This window comes from Schistosoma mansoni, chromosome W (assembly GCF_000237925.1).
Source record: "Schistosoma mansoni strain Puerto Rico chromosome W, complete genome".
NCBI classification, from domain to species: Eukaryota; Metazoa; Platyhelminthes; class Trematoda; order Strigeidida; family Schistosomatidae; genus Schistosoma; species Schistosoma mansoni.
In genome coordinates this window covers 1966138-1984595 of record NC_031502.1, presented here as the reverse complement: position 1 = coordinate 1984595, position 18458 = coordinate 1966138, and the positions used below count along the sequence as shown (strand labels likewise).

General features: G+C 31.6%; 1 protein-coding gene across 1 annotated transcript in view; it reads right to left on the bottom strand.

Annotated features, from left to right (window-relative positions):
* Smp_142880 (hypothetical protein) overlaps positions 1-18458 on the bottom strand; it is a gene marked incomplete at its 5' end in the record, with an annotated part of 43116 nt that extends 24658 nt beyond the window's left edge. Inside the window, 3 exons of the mRNA XM_018799895.1 lie at positions 8631-8764; positions 17663-17740; positions 18276-18458. Coding sequence (XP_018653763.1) covers positions 8631-8764; positions 17663-17740; positions 18276-18458 — 395 coding nt within the window. The remainder of the gene's footprint in view (positions 1-8630; positions 8765-17662; positions 17741-18275) is intronic.

Here is an 18458-nt window from a genome sequence, read left to right as displayed (position 1 = left end):
GGCTGATTACTATACTGCTACTATATCGAGTAGCATTCTAGAATTTTAAGGAAAACCCAAGGACTTCTAAAATACTATAAAAACACTATATTTTCCTTACATAAATGAACCTTTGGAGTAAAGTGCTCCTCGTATATTTTGCGCTCTTCCTCTCGTGTTCAAGTTACTGTGTAGTTCTACCTTGGGGGTTAGAAGACTAGCTTAGGATAGGAGTATAGCGTTCAGTCAGCAATTTTTTAATGTATTAATTATTGTCACATTTTATGTTGATTTATAATGACAATCACCTAATTATGTTCAGTTTTGTAACATAAATCTTCTAGTTATGCATCCACTAAGATTTATAAATTATGGTTTATGATGATTTTTTACCTTAATAGTATAATAAAGTGAGTGATTCATCAAGGTACTTTTGACCACTCTTATAAAATTTCATTGCTGTGACTGGTTCGATAACGTAAAATTCTCTGTGGCCTGTTGTTCATCTCAACGGAATAGATAGTACTTGGAGACAGTTGATAAGGCAAGAACAGGATAATGATATTTGAAGAATCATGACCGGTGGCCTATGCATCAAGTTAGGTAACAAGAGTATGTAAATAAGCACCTATTTTTTGTGTTGAACTATATAGAATAAATGAGTTAGTGCACTCATTGTTAAGGGTATAGTAAACATAGAACTATCCTTTATATAAACTTCACGAAATCAGGTTAATATTTATATATCCATTTACAACCGATAGAATCAAATGTAAGCTATGAATATTTATGAATAATATAGTGAATGTGTATTCCAAGTTGAAATTCATTATTGATAGAATCTTCAACAATGGAGTATTAACCAACGATATTTTAAATTGTATTATAATATAAACTGTAGATGTATGATCGCATTGAATACATAGTGTGGTGTGGTCTACTTATATCCATATAAGTAGTATATGGCGATGGTCAGACACAGAATGCATTTTGGCAGAAGATCGATAAGAAAAGAAATGACATGAAGCGCAATTGGTTGGAAAAAGCATGAACAATGAAATCAAAGAAGATGAACTGATATTTACAGAAGGAACAGTGAAGATTGAGACAATTGACTGTTAATTTGCAAATTAACTGTTCATTGTATGGTTATCAGAATTTAGTGAGATAGTCTGTAATTTTTGCTCAAATACATCCGATTGTCCCCAACCGATGTTCTGTTCACTACAATAGTGGCTAGTATATCAGTTAAATGCTTTGTCATTAAGAATGTACATATACATATTTGTAATAGTTATAACAAAATGTATTTCTAAATGTAATTTATTTCTTGTTACTATGAGACTAATTCCAAATTTCAATTTCATATAGGGGCTGATTGTGTTGTATTTTAGTATAACAATTTCAAAACAAGAGTAACAAATTCAATTAGTACTGTTTGCTTGAATCTTCCCATTGATGTTTTTAGAACTGCAACTGGTCAGTCTCTAATTGGCATATGTGCATACTGTGCGTATTGCCTCGATATAGCCTAAATTCACAAGCATTATAAGCAAAGATGGATAGTGGCTAGCAGTGGAATCCAGGACGCATCAATGGGAAGATTCAAACAAACAATTCTATTTGAATTTAAACTTCACCCCATTGCACAAGCAATTGCCTATCAGGACTCAGTGGCCTAATGGATAACGCGATGACGTTTGAAGTGAAAGGTACTGGCTTCAAGTCTCATGGTTAACATCAACTATGAGATGCAGGTACATTCAGCTGACGAGTCCTAAATAGGATGAAACGCGCTTCAAACTGGATTCCACCGCTAGCCACTATCCATCTTTGCTTACCATGCTTATAGTAACAAACTCGTGTGTTACAAATAACTCATTCAAATATGAATTATGCGGCAATCAATAAATGAAGTGTTATACTTTAGAGGAGAATAATTTAAATGCTTCATTTTATTATGTGACTAGATAAATCACCTTAGCTGTTTTATGATGATTTATTTATGTTAACTGAAATTCAATTTCATTTTTTTAAGTTTAAAACAAATAATCACACGTTATGCCATTTTTAACATATAAATATTCCCTATATTGCTAAAATTTTTTCTTTGTTATTTAAGAGGGGATGTGGTTTATTGTTTAAAATATTTGACTAATAACAAAAATCAAGTGATATACTACTCATATCGCTCGTCAATAAATTTGTTTCAAGTCGCTGTTAAGCGTTTTTAGTTTTCACAAGAACTATGTGACTCCAAGTCAAGTAAGCAAACTTGTACATTTTACATTTAATTTTATTAATATTCTATTAGTTGATCCACTATTTTAATAATATCAACTAAATAGTTAGTTATTCTTGAAGATCCTTTTATCGCTTAAATGAATTATGAACACTGAATAAATATGATTTCAAAACTCTGTCACCAACCTACAATACTTGTTCACAAACTGTTTTATATTCTTTTTAATAAGATAACATCAATGAGATCTATGATCAGAATTAGGGTTTATGGAGATTTCAGTAATTTTAATAGTTTAAATGATGAGTCAATCTAAACTAGACCACCATTGGAAACCAGGAAGCACTGGATGACTGTTTCGTCTTAGTATGAGACTCCTCGGTAGTGCGCATTGTTCGATTAAAGTTAGACATTTACAGCGTTCGCGGGTGAGACCAAAGGTCTTGAGTTCGAGTCCAATACTAGGACGACAAAGCCGACCAGTGTTTTCAGGTTTTCAAAGAGATCTATTTTAATCAGTTCATATTATCAAGTAGATAACATGATCTAATAAATAAACAATTATTTGGAAATACATCAATATATTTTTTTTTCTATTGAACCATAGAAAACAGTTTTATTTAATAATGTCACTGCATATTTAGTTCATCATCATAAAAGTGGGAAATGAATGTTTTATAATTTGTTTTAATACCTAGTGATCAAGATATAATAATTTTGCATTTTATTATGAATAAATTAAAGGATATCAAACAATATAAATATATGTAGAATAGGTATACTTACATAATATATCTAAAGTAGAGTCACCGGAATCTTTACCCAATCTACTTGTTAAACGACTTGTATCTAATCTATAAAATAAACATTAGAAACATATATTCATTTACAGAAAACAATCATAAATTTTCTATATAATATGTTTTTTACTTCATAAGACTTGAAAATATTATGGGGGGAATTACTTTATTCCTTATGAGTATCCACATTTCTATAAAGATTTTGGTCTGTCAAACCACAATATAATTTGAATATTGAGCCATAAATGTTATACAAACAATATTGAATATCGAAATGTAACTGATAGTGGAATGATATGAGTTAAAGATTGAAAAGTGTATTAACCATTAGTGATAATACCTGCTTTTATTTGATATTATTGATGGATTTATGTTTTAAGTCAAAATAAAATTGATCTAGTAAACATGTTATTATTCCTAGTTACCTGGAATGATTTTTGATGGGACCTTCGAGTATTGATTTTCACAATTCTAAGAATAAATATTGTTTATTATTTTGAAAAAGTCTTTTTATTACAACAGATAGTTGCTTTTTTAGGTTAGTTTAATAACAGAATGAAACTAATCTGAATAAATATGATGAATATATTACATTCATTTCTTGCATGCTAGTCATATAATTTCTAGTCAAGAGAATTTGTGTGAATTAAAACAAATACATAAGTGTAAGGGTGGCTCGTCGGCAAACTCTAAGGAAAGCCTTAAGAAGCCCAAAAAGAGCCGAAGACATTCCATCCAATCACCACTAGGGGAACATTCTAGAATGTCGTTGTGTAGCTTCCCTATTGGATGAATAAAAATGACCCTCTATGTGCCTATTGCCTGTTCGAAATGATGATGATACAACAATGAGTCAATAAAGTGTAATATGTATTTTTAAGGTGAGAAAATTTCTTGCTATTATAAGAGTTAGACATTTTTTTATGAAAGAATATGGAAAGCTTTTGTTTAGGAAAGATCTGAAATAAAAATCTGGTTGGTATTTCAAGTTTCAAACTTCCATTCACGATTGTTTATGTAAAGTTGTATGGATTAAGTTAACCAATATCAAAGTCAGGATTTTCATTACGAACATCAACACACTTCTAAGGCACGGAAATCAAAATTCCAGAACTACTACAACCGTCGTCAATGAAGTACAATCATTCATAAACAATTGTCTACACAAAATAATCAATGTCACTTGACCGAACATCATCAGCAACAACATACTGGTGGAAGAGAACAAATCAACTCTCAGTTAAAGAGGAAATCAGAGAAAGCTGTTAGAAGTGGATAGGACACACATTGAGGAAATCATCAAACTGCATCACGAGACAAGTTATGACTTGGAATCCTGACGGTAAACGGAGAAGTGTAAGGTGATTGAACACACTGATTGGGGAATGGGAAGCAGATGTGAGAAGGATGAATAAAAACGGGAAACGACTGGAAGGGATTGTTGAGGATAGTGTTTGATGGAGAATGGTGTTGGTTTGGCTATGCTTCCTCCATGAGGATTAACTGGTGTAAGCAAGTAAGCTAAATTATTATATAGTATTGATAAACAATTAATTATTTTATTTATGGTTAAAGTAATTAAAGAAAAATAATAAAATGACAGATGTCAAGTTGTTAAAATGAACACGAAATTTCATAAATTTTTTAAGGAATTCTAAAATTTTACTGGAAACCATAACCACAGATATATATTTTCCTAATCCAGTTCTCAACACGACCGTTGTCACTTTGTGATTGATAGTAATCGCTGTTAGGTTGTTAAATTTTGGTATGCATCGACATCATTTTTCCGAAACTAAATATTCATGGTTTTACTTTCCCTTTTTATTCTGTTTGTTCTACTTCAAATACCAAAATTTATTGCAATTCCTCCATTTCTTATGTTAGCAGCTGAGTGTTGAAATGTTGTGTGCTGACTTACGTTACCGAATTACTCAATAGAATCGTTCTAATTTGAGTAGATTAATCGTTTCTAATTCCATTAGTATTAAAGGTCTGTACTGAATTCAAAATACTGAAATATAATACAGTTTTATATCCATCATATGAGATCAAAAGTACAACGACAATATACAATCCAAGTATAATATATCTTAATTAGAAGAATGAATAAATTGTCATTAACCTAGGGTTTAACTATTAGGTACGTCTTTTAAACACTAAAACAACAACGGTACGAAAAAACCTTAGCTTCAATTTTCTTTCATTTTGTATTCATTATATAATATTAATTACATATAAGCTCTATAGTAGTTAGTTTTATATAATGATGTATATTGATAATGAGACAGAACATCTGTCTATCTATTTAACCTTTAAATTATCTTACTTATGTCAGTCTTATTGTTTCTAATAATAACCAAATACATATAGAACCTTATCAACAAAAAAAAAGAACATGAACATAAATAAATCATGGTTAGGAACAAAAATATAATCACAGTAACATATGTGCTCTCTTTTAAGATGAACTGTATACAACCAAATAGATTCTTATTCTGTGTTTATTGTATAAAGAAAAAAAGTAATTATGAATATAATTCTGTTTAACAGTATATGATATCTATGTATTCATGTATGAACAATGATAAATAGACATATTATCTTGTTTAAACAAATGAAATGTTAATGAAATCATATGAAAATTGCAAAATAATAGAGAAAAATCTATCGTACCATTCACTTAGTATTGTTTATTTGTACCTCCCCTTTGTTATTTAGAACTGTAATTGATCAGTCTCTTGTTGGCATATGAGCATCCTCTGCTAACGACTATCCATCTTTGCTTATAAAGCTTGTGAATTCAAGCAATATCGAAGCAGTTCGCACAGGATGTACATATGCCAACAAGAGACTAATCCTCAATAACAATGGGTGGATACAAGTAAATAACATCAAGTGAATTTAAACTTCACCCCATTGCACAAGCAAGTGATTATCGGGATTCAGTAGCTGAGTGAATAACGCGATGGCGTTTGAAGCGAACGGTACTGGGTTCGAGTCTGCCTATTGATGTTTAGGACGGCAATTGATCAGTCTCTTGTTGGCATATGTACATTCTGTGCATCTTGTGACCTCAGACAATATCGAGACAGTCAGCACAGGATGCACATATGCCAACAAGAGACTAATCAATTATAGTCCTGAATAACAATGGAAAGATACAAGTATACAACACTAAGTCAATTTAAACTTCACCCCATTGCACAAGTAAGTAGGTATCCATTTTTGCTCATATCGTGATATTATTTATAGATGAATATAATTAGATATAAATAAATTTAATTTATAATTTCTAAACGATAAAGATAAATTAATGAAGATTATGTATCATTATAGTTATGATTGTAATAATTGTGAAGAGTTGATTTTGTTGTTAATAGACATAATTTTGAGTTAATATGTCTCAAGTATGAATCTCTTTTTATCTACTTTAAAGTGGACGATACTTAACCCTCATATTCTAAGTACAGATAGAAACTGATCACGTAAACTTATACTTCATACATGAGATGTATTGAATAAGTACTTATTATGAACGAATTATCGAGTAGTTGTTATGCAGTATCGAGTTTTTTTTTCTAATTTTATCTTTTCTTTTCTTTTCGTCATATCAAGGCTATTTGTAGATAGACCTTATCTGATTTATGCAAATTTTGCTGACCAGTAGATTATATATTAATTTATAGGTCTTTCTTATGAAGACATTTTTCAAATTTTTATATTTCAATGTTAAACAGATGATGTATCTATTGTTCATCTCAGTCATTTATTGTAAGACTTTTCAATTACGGTGTAGTAAACGAGAACACAAGTAAAGACAACCAAATGTATTTTGATACAAAATTACAGAATATCTTCGTAAAATCTAACAATCATACAATAAATACATCATCTGAAAAATATTCACCAATTGTCTCAGACTTTATTGTTCCTTCGTTTTCATACCAATCACTCTCTGTTCTTGTTCTCTTCTCCTCGATTTCTCTCAACCTTCTGAAATCAGGCATTCCATTTTTGATTGGTGATATGTACTACTTATTTCTGTAGGCATCAGTAGCACACACCACAATGGTAAAAAGAGACATAAAATGTGTTAAATTTAAACTTTCTAACTGATTGATTAATAGGCATTAGAAAATATTTCTTTTTCGATTACCTATTTGTTTGATACCGATTATCTCAGGCTTTTAAAGTAATTCAGAAAATACTCTAAAAATGGGGATTATTTTTCGACAAACCTACGCCAGTTAACCCTCATGGAGGAAGCATAGCCAAACCAACACCATTCTCCATCAAACACTATCCTCAACAATCCCTTCCAGTCGTTTCCCGTTTTTATTCATCCTTCTCATATCTGCTTCCCATTCCCCAATCAGTGTGTTCAATCACCTTACACTTCTCCGTTTACCGTCAGGATTCCAAGTCATAACTTGTCTCGTGATGCAGTTTGATGATTTCCTCAATGTGTGTCCTATCCACTTCTAACAGCTTTCTCTGATTTCCTCTTTAACTGAGAGTTGATTTGTTCTCTTCCACAGTATGTTGTTGCTGATGATGTTCGGTCAAGTGACATTGATTATTTTGTGTAGACAATTGTTTATGAATGATTGTACTTCATTGACGACGGTTGTAGTAGTTCTGGAATTTTGATTTCCGTGCCTTAGAAGTGTGTTGACGTTTGTATTGAAAGCCTTCACTTCGATTTTGGTTTCTCAGTTTCATTGAGTTCTATATGTTCTTCAATTGTAGGAATGCAGCCCTTGCTTTGGCGATCCTCACCTTTACGTCTACATCAGATCCTCCTCGTTCATCTATGATGCTGACTAGGTACATGAACTTCTCCATCATGTGAAATTGTGTTGGTGTCCCTCATTTTGTATTTGAGGTTCTTGTTTCTTCCCTTGTGTATGTTAAAGCCTACTCCTGCAGAGTTTTTGGCTGATTTGACAAATTATTCGAAACTATCCATAGGTAGTCAAATATTACAAAGCCAGGTACCCTGAGATGAGTGTCATATGAGAACACCATCGCTTCGGAGCGCAAATATTTGATTTTAAACAAAATATGTCTATAGAAATCGCATATGACTCTCATAACCATTTGACAATGAAACGAAGAATATATATATATATATATAGTTTTGTATTTTAAAGATTATTCACAATATGGAATTATGTGAGGTATAAAATCATTGAAATCAGAAAGCAGTAGATAGCTGTGTTCTTCAAACATAGTTCTCTTCACCAGTGAGTAACTATTAAATTGCATAACCATTAGATATTTTGACGTATGCATTAATCTAGAATTTATTGACAATGAGTCGAGGTTAAATACTGTAGCTGATAGATTGAATTTCAAAATTTGAATGCTGAAGTTTATACGTTTGATACCTAGAGAGTGTTTAAGTGATAGCTATAAATAATCTCATGTAAGATCAAAGCAACTAGCTAGAACTTCTTCATTTTCTAATCACTGTCTCAAAAGAAATTAATTCATTATTTGGACTGCTACTTTTTTTCAAATTATATTAATATACAACTGAATTGTTTAAACATGAAAAGCATTTAAGAAAATGATGCATATGTATAATCATTAAATTAACATACTTTGATTCATGAAATCCATCAAAATGATATTTTTCCGGAATAAATTCAGTACCTTTTTGAATATGCAATTCAACTAATGCACGATAATCACTACATGGTACATAATCTTGATAAGCATTTGCAATGATTTCATACTGATGATGTGAAAAATATATACCAAACAAATAAAGAAAAAAAAAGAGAGCAATCAAATTCATAAATCAATTATTTGTGTAAATAATAAATAAAAAAACTTTTTCTATGTTTCTATTCAAATGGAATAGGCAAACACATTGACTATACGAGAAATGTATCTTTTCTTTGATAATAATTGAAGCGGAAATATTTTATTTAGATAAGTTTCATTAGTAAATGTTTATTGTCTGACCGAGCAGTTCATTTGGAGGATTATGTACTGTAAAGCTGAGTGACATGGGTTCGAATCCCATATAACGCTTTAGTTTGATGAATTATTATAGATATCTCTTGCTGTTAAATGAAATCAATTTAATGAGATTCCTGACGACTACTTTCAACCATTTAATATTAATTAGAGATTATACGTTTTAATATATGAAAGTCAGGATCTACCTAGTTTTGAAATATCAGAAATTTTGTTTACAGTTTACCAGCTTACTAATAGTGTAATGGTATCGTTAATTAACACTTCTGAATTTAACAGTCTATCAAGTCATAACTGTCACAAACAAGAAATGGATAAAATGATCATTACCTAATTTGTGATAGTTTCATTTTATTTTGTAAAAGCTTCCGACAAGTAATAGTTTTGCATTAAACAAATCATTTAAAGAATTCTTCTATGCATTACATATGTATGCAATATTGTCATTGTAATCACTACTTATAAAAGTATTCTTAATGCATTTTCACATAACTTTTCAATCAATCAGAAGTGTAATTTAATAATTCTTTTTTTTGATAGTTGAGATCATGCTACAATTGAAGCTAGACCATTATGGAAAACCTGGAAGCACTAGACGGTCGTTTCGTCCTATTATGGGACTCCTCAATAGTGCGCATCCACGATCCCGCCTTGCGAGATTGGAACCAAGGACCTATCAGTTTCGCGCGCCAGCGCTTAACCACTAGACCACTGAGACAGCATCCAACGGTGTTAATGTCTAACTTCTTTTTTTAACTAAATTAAACAGAAATTGATTATATCAGAGTCGTTTTCTGAATGGAAAGAAAAAATTGAGCGCAATAGTTCATTATTTACAATAGATCAGACATTATTTGTGATGATTCTGTTTGAAATAATCTTAGTAATTGAAATTTAAATCATTCCAACGGTTCGTCCATGAAACTTGTCCGAACTTCTTCAGGTAAACAATCGTAATCAAAATTATCAAAGAAATATATCATATTTAACATTCAAATCAAATCTATGCTAAGTGCTTATCCGAACATACTTAAATATTGACTTTAGTAAGTAGAATAATATGAGTCCCGTGTATGCGAATCATGTAGAATTTTCACAATGTGAAGATGAACGTATAAATGATTGTGCGTTTGTGTGCATGTTTGAGTAATTAATAATAATATACGTGGTTTATGCTAATGATGTTGATAAAAATAAGTAATATGTAACACAAATCAAAAGTTGGATGGCTGGCATCAGAAGGCTAAAAAGATCGAGTTGAAGAGAATAGAAGGAGGGTTAGAAAGGAATTGCGAACTGAAAGAACCATACAGAGTATGAAGAACAAGTGACAGAAATTTTCGGATGAATTATTCAGTGTATGGTTCTCAGATTTTACCAATATATTCTGTAATTTTGTATTTCAATACGATTGGTTGTCCCTACCTGTCTTCCCATTCATTACATATATAATATACACGTGTAATATAATTATCTCTATACTCGGCACCCAATTCCTGCCAAAATATTCGTTCTAATACTGACAAATATTCGTACAAAATAGATCAGTTTCGAGTGATGAAAGCGTAAACAAGCAAGCCACAGTAAACTAATTACTGATTAAAACATTCTAATGTCTAATTAATTCAAACTGTTCATTGAATATATTTTCAGTGTCAGATATGAAGTTATTTTTATAATGTTATTTAGTAGAATACATGATTTCCGAAAAAAAATTGAAAAAATCCCTTATGATTTCGCAATTCCACAACTTGATGATATTCACTCTTATGAATGTCGAAACGAGTTGTTACTGTATATTGTCATGTTGATTATAGAACGGTTAACTAAAAAGGACAACAACTAAGAATTGATATACACTGAAACTAATTACAGATAAAACAGTCATATTGCTTATACACTTTTTAAATGATGTAAAACATTTGTCAATCAATTGAACGTGCTCAATAGTATGTTTACTATTTTGATTTGATTTAAATACGTAAAAATTCAGTTTATTTTGTAGATAACAACACAGGCACAAACTGGTGGCTAACTGGACTCAGTAGTTAATTCGATGACATTTGAAGCGAGCGGTACCGGGTTCGAGGCCCGGAGTGAACATCAACTCTGGGATGCAAGTACATCCAGCTGACGAGTCCCAAATGGGAGAAAATGCACGCCCTGAATTCTACTGGTGTACAACATCTATCTTTGTTTAAAATGCTTGTTCTAAAATTATCATCCTAAATAATTGAGAATCTCTGTAAAAAATTTAACTCTTAACTTCTTTACATTGCAGATAACTTATTTTTCATTGAAATTGCAAATCGAACTGAGTTAGACAACCAGTTAAAACTAAGAAAACTAGAAAGTTATTTTGTTTTAGTAATAGGCTTCTCAGCTTTGAATACACATGACTTCACTAGAGATTAAACACAGAATCCACAGTTCTCACAGCGAAAACCTAACCATTACACTGTTGAACTGGCATCCAGAGATTGTGATATCTTACCTGAACTAACCAGTCATATATTTCAATCATCTTCAGTTGTCTTTGAATAAGCAACCGGATAACAATTAAGGGAGAGTTGAATTCTACTGACCACGACTTCTTACTAGATTTCAGGTAAGTACTTGTCCGTTTCGTGATCTCAGTAGCATTCAACAATCCCAATAAACCCTGTATAGTAATAATTATCAATTATTAGTTACCGATTCATTTTAAAAACGTTTCGAATTAATTTAATAATCATAGTTGAAGACAAAATAACAATGAATTCATTGTATTCCTCTTAAATATTATTATTCTTATTGTAAGTAAAGATGGATATATCGAGGCAATATGCATAGTATGCACATATGCCAACTAGAGACTGACCAGTTACAGTCCTAAACATCAATTGGAAAATTCAAACAAATAATACTAAGCGGATTTATTATTATTATTATTTCACATGTTTAAGCTAGATATTGTAATCTTTGTAATTCAATTACTTAAAATAAGTTTCCAAATCCATTTACATATAAATTAAATGTTCAATATAAATGATACAACAACTAGCTACTGTGGGAGAGAACAAACCAGATTTCAGCGGAGGAAGAAATCAGGAGGAAGCGCTGGAAGTGGATAGGACACATATTGAGAAAATAACCAAACTACGTTACAAGGAAAGCCCTCACATGGAATCCTGAAGGCTAAAGGAGAAGAAGAAGACCAAAGAACACATTACGCCGAGAAATTGAGACAAATATGGGGAAAATGAACAAGAATTCGATAGAACTAGAAAGGAAGGCCCAGGACACAGTGGGTTGGAGAATGCTGGTCGGAGGCCTATGCTCCATTGGGAGTAACAGGCGTAATTAAATAAGTAAATAAATGATACGAATGATGGTTGATAGAGTCAATCATTGTACAATTTTCATTATTTACCTGTTTTATCATTAATGAACGAGTTGTATATAAATGATTTAATAATTCTGCTAATGAATCTTTAACAACTTCATCACTTTTCGTTATGGTCAATCGTGTATCGCATAAAATTTCAATCTATAATTTTAAAAAATAAATAAAAATAGAAAATAAAGATACATTCTATTGTTTTAATAATAATAATAATGTAAGTTATTATTCAGCGGTTGCGTAATAATAAATTAAAACAGCATTTTATGATAACAAATAATCTAGAGGTCAAGCGTTCACGTGCGATAACGAAAGTCCTGTGTTCGAGCCATACATGCGGAATCGTTGATGCGTGTTGCTTAGGAATCCCATACTAAGATGAAATGGCCGTCCAGTGCTTCTAACTTTTCACCGGTGGTCTAAATTTGATCGACTCATGAATTCAACTATTAAAATAAACCATCAGTCGGAATAAGTAATTAATTGAATAATTTTTTTTCCTTTTTAAGAGTACACACTTATGACAGTAGGATGAACAATTCAATAACCTGAGTAGTTTTGTGTTGTGGTCTACTTAAATTTATATAAGTAGTGTATGGTGATAGTCAGGCATAGAATGTATTTTGGCAGAAGATCGATAAGGAACGAACAGCAATGAAGCGCAATCGGTATGAAAATACATGGACAGTGAAATCAGAGAAAAACGGACTGATATTTGCAGAAGGAACAGTTAAGATTGAGACAAATGATTGTTATTTTGTAAATTAATTGTTCACTGTATGGTTATCAGGAGATGGTCTGTAATTTGTGATTAAATACTTAAATACATTCGATTATTTTCACCCGTGTCCTTGTTCACAACAGTATTAGTAATAGTTCTACAGTCACCTAAAAATCAGTAACTACCATATAAAATATTTAAGAATAGATAAAATTCAATACATATTTTGTAAATGACACTATTGAGACTGAATTGACTAATAAATAGATAATATTTATTGTAGATTAAAAGTAGGATAAGATGAGAAAGAATTTTACAAAATGAAATATGATCCAATGAGAAAGTCATTTATTGATGAAAATTTAAAAAAAAAATTAACGTAAAGTATTTTTATTGTTAGGTATATACATCATCAACAATGTTGAATGGTTGGAAACAGTTATTGAGAAACACCATATCTAGATATTCGTCAACAAAGTGTGCATGCAATTGTGAGAAAGCTAATTCTCTCTGTGTGAGAAATGAAACAGCATCATCTACCATTATAATTTACCAAGTTATTAATGATCACTTTGGTTGATCCATACTCAATGACTAGTAAATATAACTAAATAGATACTCGTTGTTTTTGTTTCCTGTTCTAACTTGTGATTTTGATCTTTCTGCTCACATATTTGTTTACAGTGAAATAAATAATTATTTTAATACATATTATATATATATATATTTAATTGTATTGAGAGATACGTAAGTAGATTTGAAATGTTACTATAGGTTTATGATTGTGCAGATGAAGCTGATTATTCCATATCAGGATTTTAGTTTCTTCAACTTGTGTAGAACAAAATGGTTGTCATGAGTTAGACTGATGAATTATTATCAATAGAAGGTTGTGGAGATTGTTGAGTTTAGATTGACATCATGAATGGATCAATGCTTCAAGATGGATTTCCTTGAGTTCTAATGAGAAACCGTGACCAGTGGAGTCCAACTGTGTCTTTTGTGAGGCAGTTACAAACTGAAGACAATGGAGGACGGTCACGCAATATCGTGGATTGGTTGAAGTTAGACATTAACACCGTTGGATGTCGGTTAAGTGATCTGGAGGTTGAGCGTGCGTGCGTGAAACCAAAGATCCTGGTTTTAAATGTTGTGTGCGGTTTCGTAGATGCGCACTCCTGAAGATTACCATACCAGAACGGAACGGCCATCCAGTGCTTCCAGGTTTTCAGTGGTGGTCTAACATTGATTTATTGATGAATTATTATCTTTTTTAACTTCCTACTGTTACAGTAGGTAAGTTTTCGTAAAATTTCAGAACCGTATGGTTTTTGTATTGGCCTTATCTTTGGGTTTATAGTCAATGTTTTGTAGTTTTTCTGATTGAAACTGACGCTAAAAGCTGTGCAATTTAGAAGAAAATCTTCTGTTTCAAGTTTTATTCTATGGATTATAAATTGGACTATAAGCTACATAATAGAGCGATCCACTTCAAAGAGCACAAGAGCAAGCATATTTGTCAGCTAATTATGAGCTAAATCAGTTTATTTTTGATATAGAGAACAAAAATATTCCAACGAGAACGAACTAATTTTCTAGTCGTTTATGTTTTGATATTATTGGTTATATTTTGTATCAATAATTATTAAGACGAACAAAATTATGTATTTGCAATTCAAATAAATCGTTCATATGATTTGTAACTTTCAATAACTAATGTGTAGCTTGAATGTTTAACTGTGGTTTTTTATCTGTCAAATGAAAACATGTGACATACACACTGGTCTATTGATACACAATATACTCCCACTAAACAAACTAGGATTGTTTGTTTGAATCTTCCCATTCATGTTTAGGACTGCAACTAGTCAGTCTTTTATTGGCCATATGTGCATACTGTGCGTATTGCCTCGATATAACCTCAATTCACAAGCATTATGAGCAAAGATGGGTAGTGGTTGTCAGTGGAATCCAGGACGCGCGTTTCGTCCTATTTGGAACTCGTCACTAGCTGGATGTACCTGCATCTCAGAGGAAAGTGTCAAACAAACAATACTAAGTGACTTTAAAAACCTCACCCCATTGCACAAGCAAGTGGCTATCAGGACTCAGTAGCTGAGCGTTTGAAGCGAAAGGTACTGGGCTTAAGTCTCAGTGTGAACATCAACTCTGAGATGCAAGTACATCCAGCTAACGAGTCTTAAATAGGACGAAACGCGCTTCAAACTGCTAGCCACTATCCATTTTCACTTATAAACTAACTAGTGTTTACAGAAGTCTACAAAATTAGATTCTATGAACAAAGAATTTTTTTATTACGTAACATGTCGTGTATTACAATGAATAAGAAAAACCTGGCAAACATTGATTCGATCGATTAAAGAACCTTTTCTTAATTTAGTCTTATATTTAAATCGAGAGAAAATAGATCTGTGTAGTTTTTAAAATTTGTAAATAGTTACAGATGTTATATAATCAACAGGTTGTAACATATTTCCATCTAATGTTTCACATTAATTTATCAAGGCTGTCTAAATGTTATTTTTAGCTTTGACTAATTGCCATATTGATTTTGATTTTTGTTGTTTTCAAGAGATTGGAATAATTACATGTTATTTGTGGTTCATAAAATGATCACAGTATAGTTGCTAAAGCAAAATACACTAATTGTTCTCTGACGAATGATCGAGAATGTCTCTTTTGTTCAGCTTTTCATATTGAACTGTAAGATGTTATTGGAAAAAATGGACTAATGGTGATCATATTGGGGAAAGAGTTAAGGACAATGTTAAAATGACTAATGAAATATATTGGTTACATTAAGGAGATCTATGTTTCTTAGCAATTCAGTTTAGAAGTGAACTATTTAGGATGATTTGTGATAATATATGTTTCGATTAAGTACACTTAACTGATTCATTACTGACAATGAGTAAGACCAGTGTGGAGTTGTGGGGATTGTTAGGTTGTTGATTAAAATCATGGATCGATAAGTGTTAGATCATGATATTAAAACCTGGAAGCACTGGATGGCCTTTTAGTCCTAGTATAAGACTCCTCATCAGTACGCATCCACAATCCTACATGCGGGATTCAAACCTAGAACCTACGGTGTCCCACGCGAAGGCTTAACGTCTAGATTACTGAACTGGTAACCCAAGATTTTAATGTTTGACTTCAACCAATCCACGAAATCGCGTTATCATCTTTCATTTTCTGAAGTAGATACCTGTCTCTACTTGACACAGATTGGATCCTGGCTTCGAATCACGAGTGTGGGATCGTGGATGCATACTGCTGAAGAGTCCTATACTAGAATGAAAAGACCGTCCAGTGCTTCTAAGTTTTCAATGGTGGTCTAACATTCATCGATTCATAATCTCAACCAATAAATAAGATGTCTGAGATATCTAATTCATTCGTACTAACCAAAACATTTTTAACTTTTCATTATTAAATATATGTAGCAAAATAGATGTATGGTAGACTATAATAGCATCGAAATAATTTAAATCATAAATACTAATAGCTAATCAGTTTGTTGTTTTCACCTATTAGTAGCCGTCTCGTGCAAGACTTTAGTCACCGATTTTATTATTTGGTGAAAAACACAGCACTTTGGCTTTATGTTAGTAGATACTCGTCAAAAAAGTGTAACTGCGATCTCGAGAGAACTGATGATCCGTGTGAGACAGCAAAAAATATGATATCAATCTATAAGACGATATAAATAGTTTGTTTTAGATATTCAGTTTATCTGATAAGTACTCGGAACGTTATTGATTTTATACTCAATTTTAAAACGTACACATAAATAAACAGCGATAATGAGGAAATAACTACAAAAAATGTTTTCTCACTCAAGCTGTTAATTACATATCATCACTAAATTAGAATGAATATTGCCATAGGTAAGTTCAGTATAAGCAAAAACTGTTTCAATCACACTAGAGGAGGGGAAGCCAGGATTGTCATACAGTTAAAATTTCATTTTATAACAATTTTATACTACTCCATGAAATCTGAGTTTTGATCAAAGATATGACGTTTTCTGATTGTGTGTCCAGCGATCGACGTGGATGAATATTTATCACTATTTTGTAATTCATTCTTAAGATTCATAGGTTTCTGGTGTTACTTTATTACATATGTATGCTCTCTTACTTATAAAATGTGGTCAGTCGTCTGTATATACTTTTAACCAGAAACTCGTGTAAAATCGATAAAAATAACAGCGAATGACGCGAAGATGCTCGTAATTCTCACGCTCTTAAATTTCATAGTTTTTAGTCCTAATGACCTTGGCTGAATAATAAGTTCAACTAACCACTGATCAAAGTATTAGTTGAAATATTCAGTTGCTCAAGTCACTTCTCATTTGTGTGTCAGTCTAGACATGTTTCTCCACATCCGAGAATGCGGTTAGTCTCAACTCAAGGTCAGAATCCCTGTTCACTGTAGAAAATGTTGAAACATTATTAGTATGTGCTTAATTTAAATAGAAAGATCTTTTTTCTTCTTTAAAAAATTATACACTTATAATTTACCTTGCTTTTTTCCAGTTCACATAAACGATGGTTTGCAATATCTACTGCTTCCCGATAGGCATACATCAGTTCAATTTCCTGTTAGAAGAAAACAAAATTGTAAAATACATCACAAACAAGAATTGTCCTTTTTTCTCAGTTTTTAAAGGAAAAAAAGTAGATAATAAGGGCACAATAAAAACATATGAACACATTGAGAATCATACTAGTTAACAATTAACCATCGATTCATAATGGCTCAATAATTGTGGATAATTCAATACATAATGCACTATGAGCGGTCTAAGTTTCTTGCTATTTTATGTTTGTCAGAATTTTCGACCTATGATACCAAGGGAACTTACTATCTGAAGTATTCAATCCCTTGACAATCAAATACTCTATCTTAAATATTATTACTGAGCTATCGTGCCGTGATTGGCTTGATATATGATTAATACATTCAATAATTAGTCACTGAATAATGACCAAAATTATGTCTGTCAAATTCTTTTCTGTGCTGATCGAATTCTATCTTTCAAGTTACCTTTTGAGTACTGGTTTATGTGACTAGACATCGCTTACAGTAAGATGGGGAAAATTATTAGTACTTAATATTATTGTCTTTGTTTACCTTTTTATCATTATCACCTAATTGTTTTTCCAATCGTTCAACTTTTACTCTTTGTTTAGCCACTTGATTTGATGTAGAAGTTGATAATGATGAAGTTGTATTTGATGGATTTGATTCACCAATATTTGAATCATTCATTAAATCTTGTGTTAAATTTGCATTACTCCCAACAGTTGAGCCCAT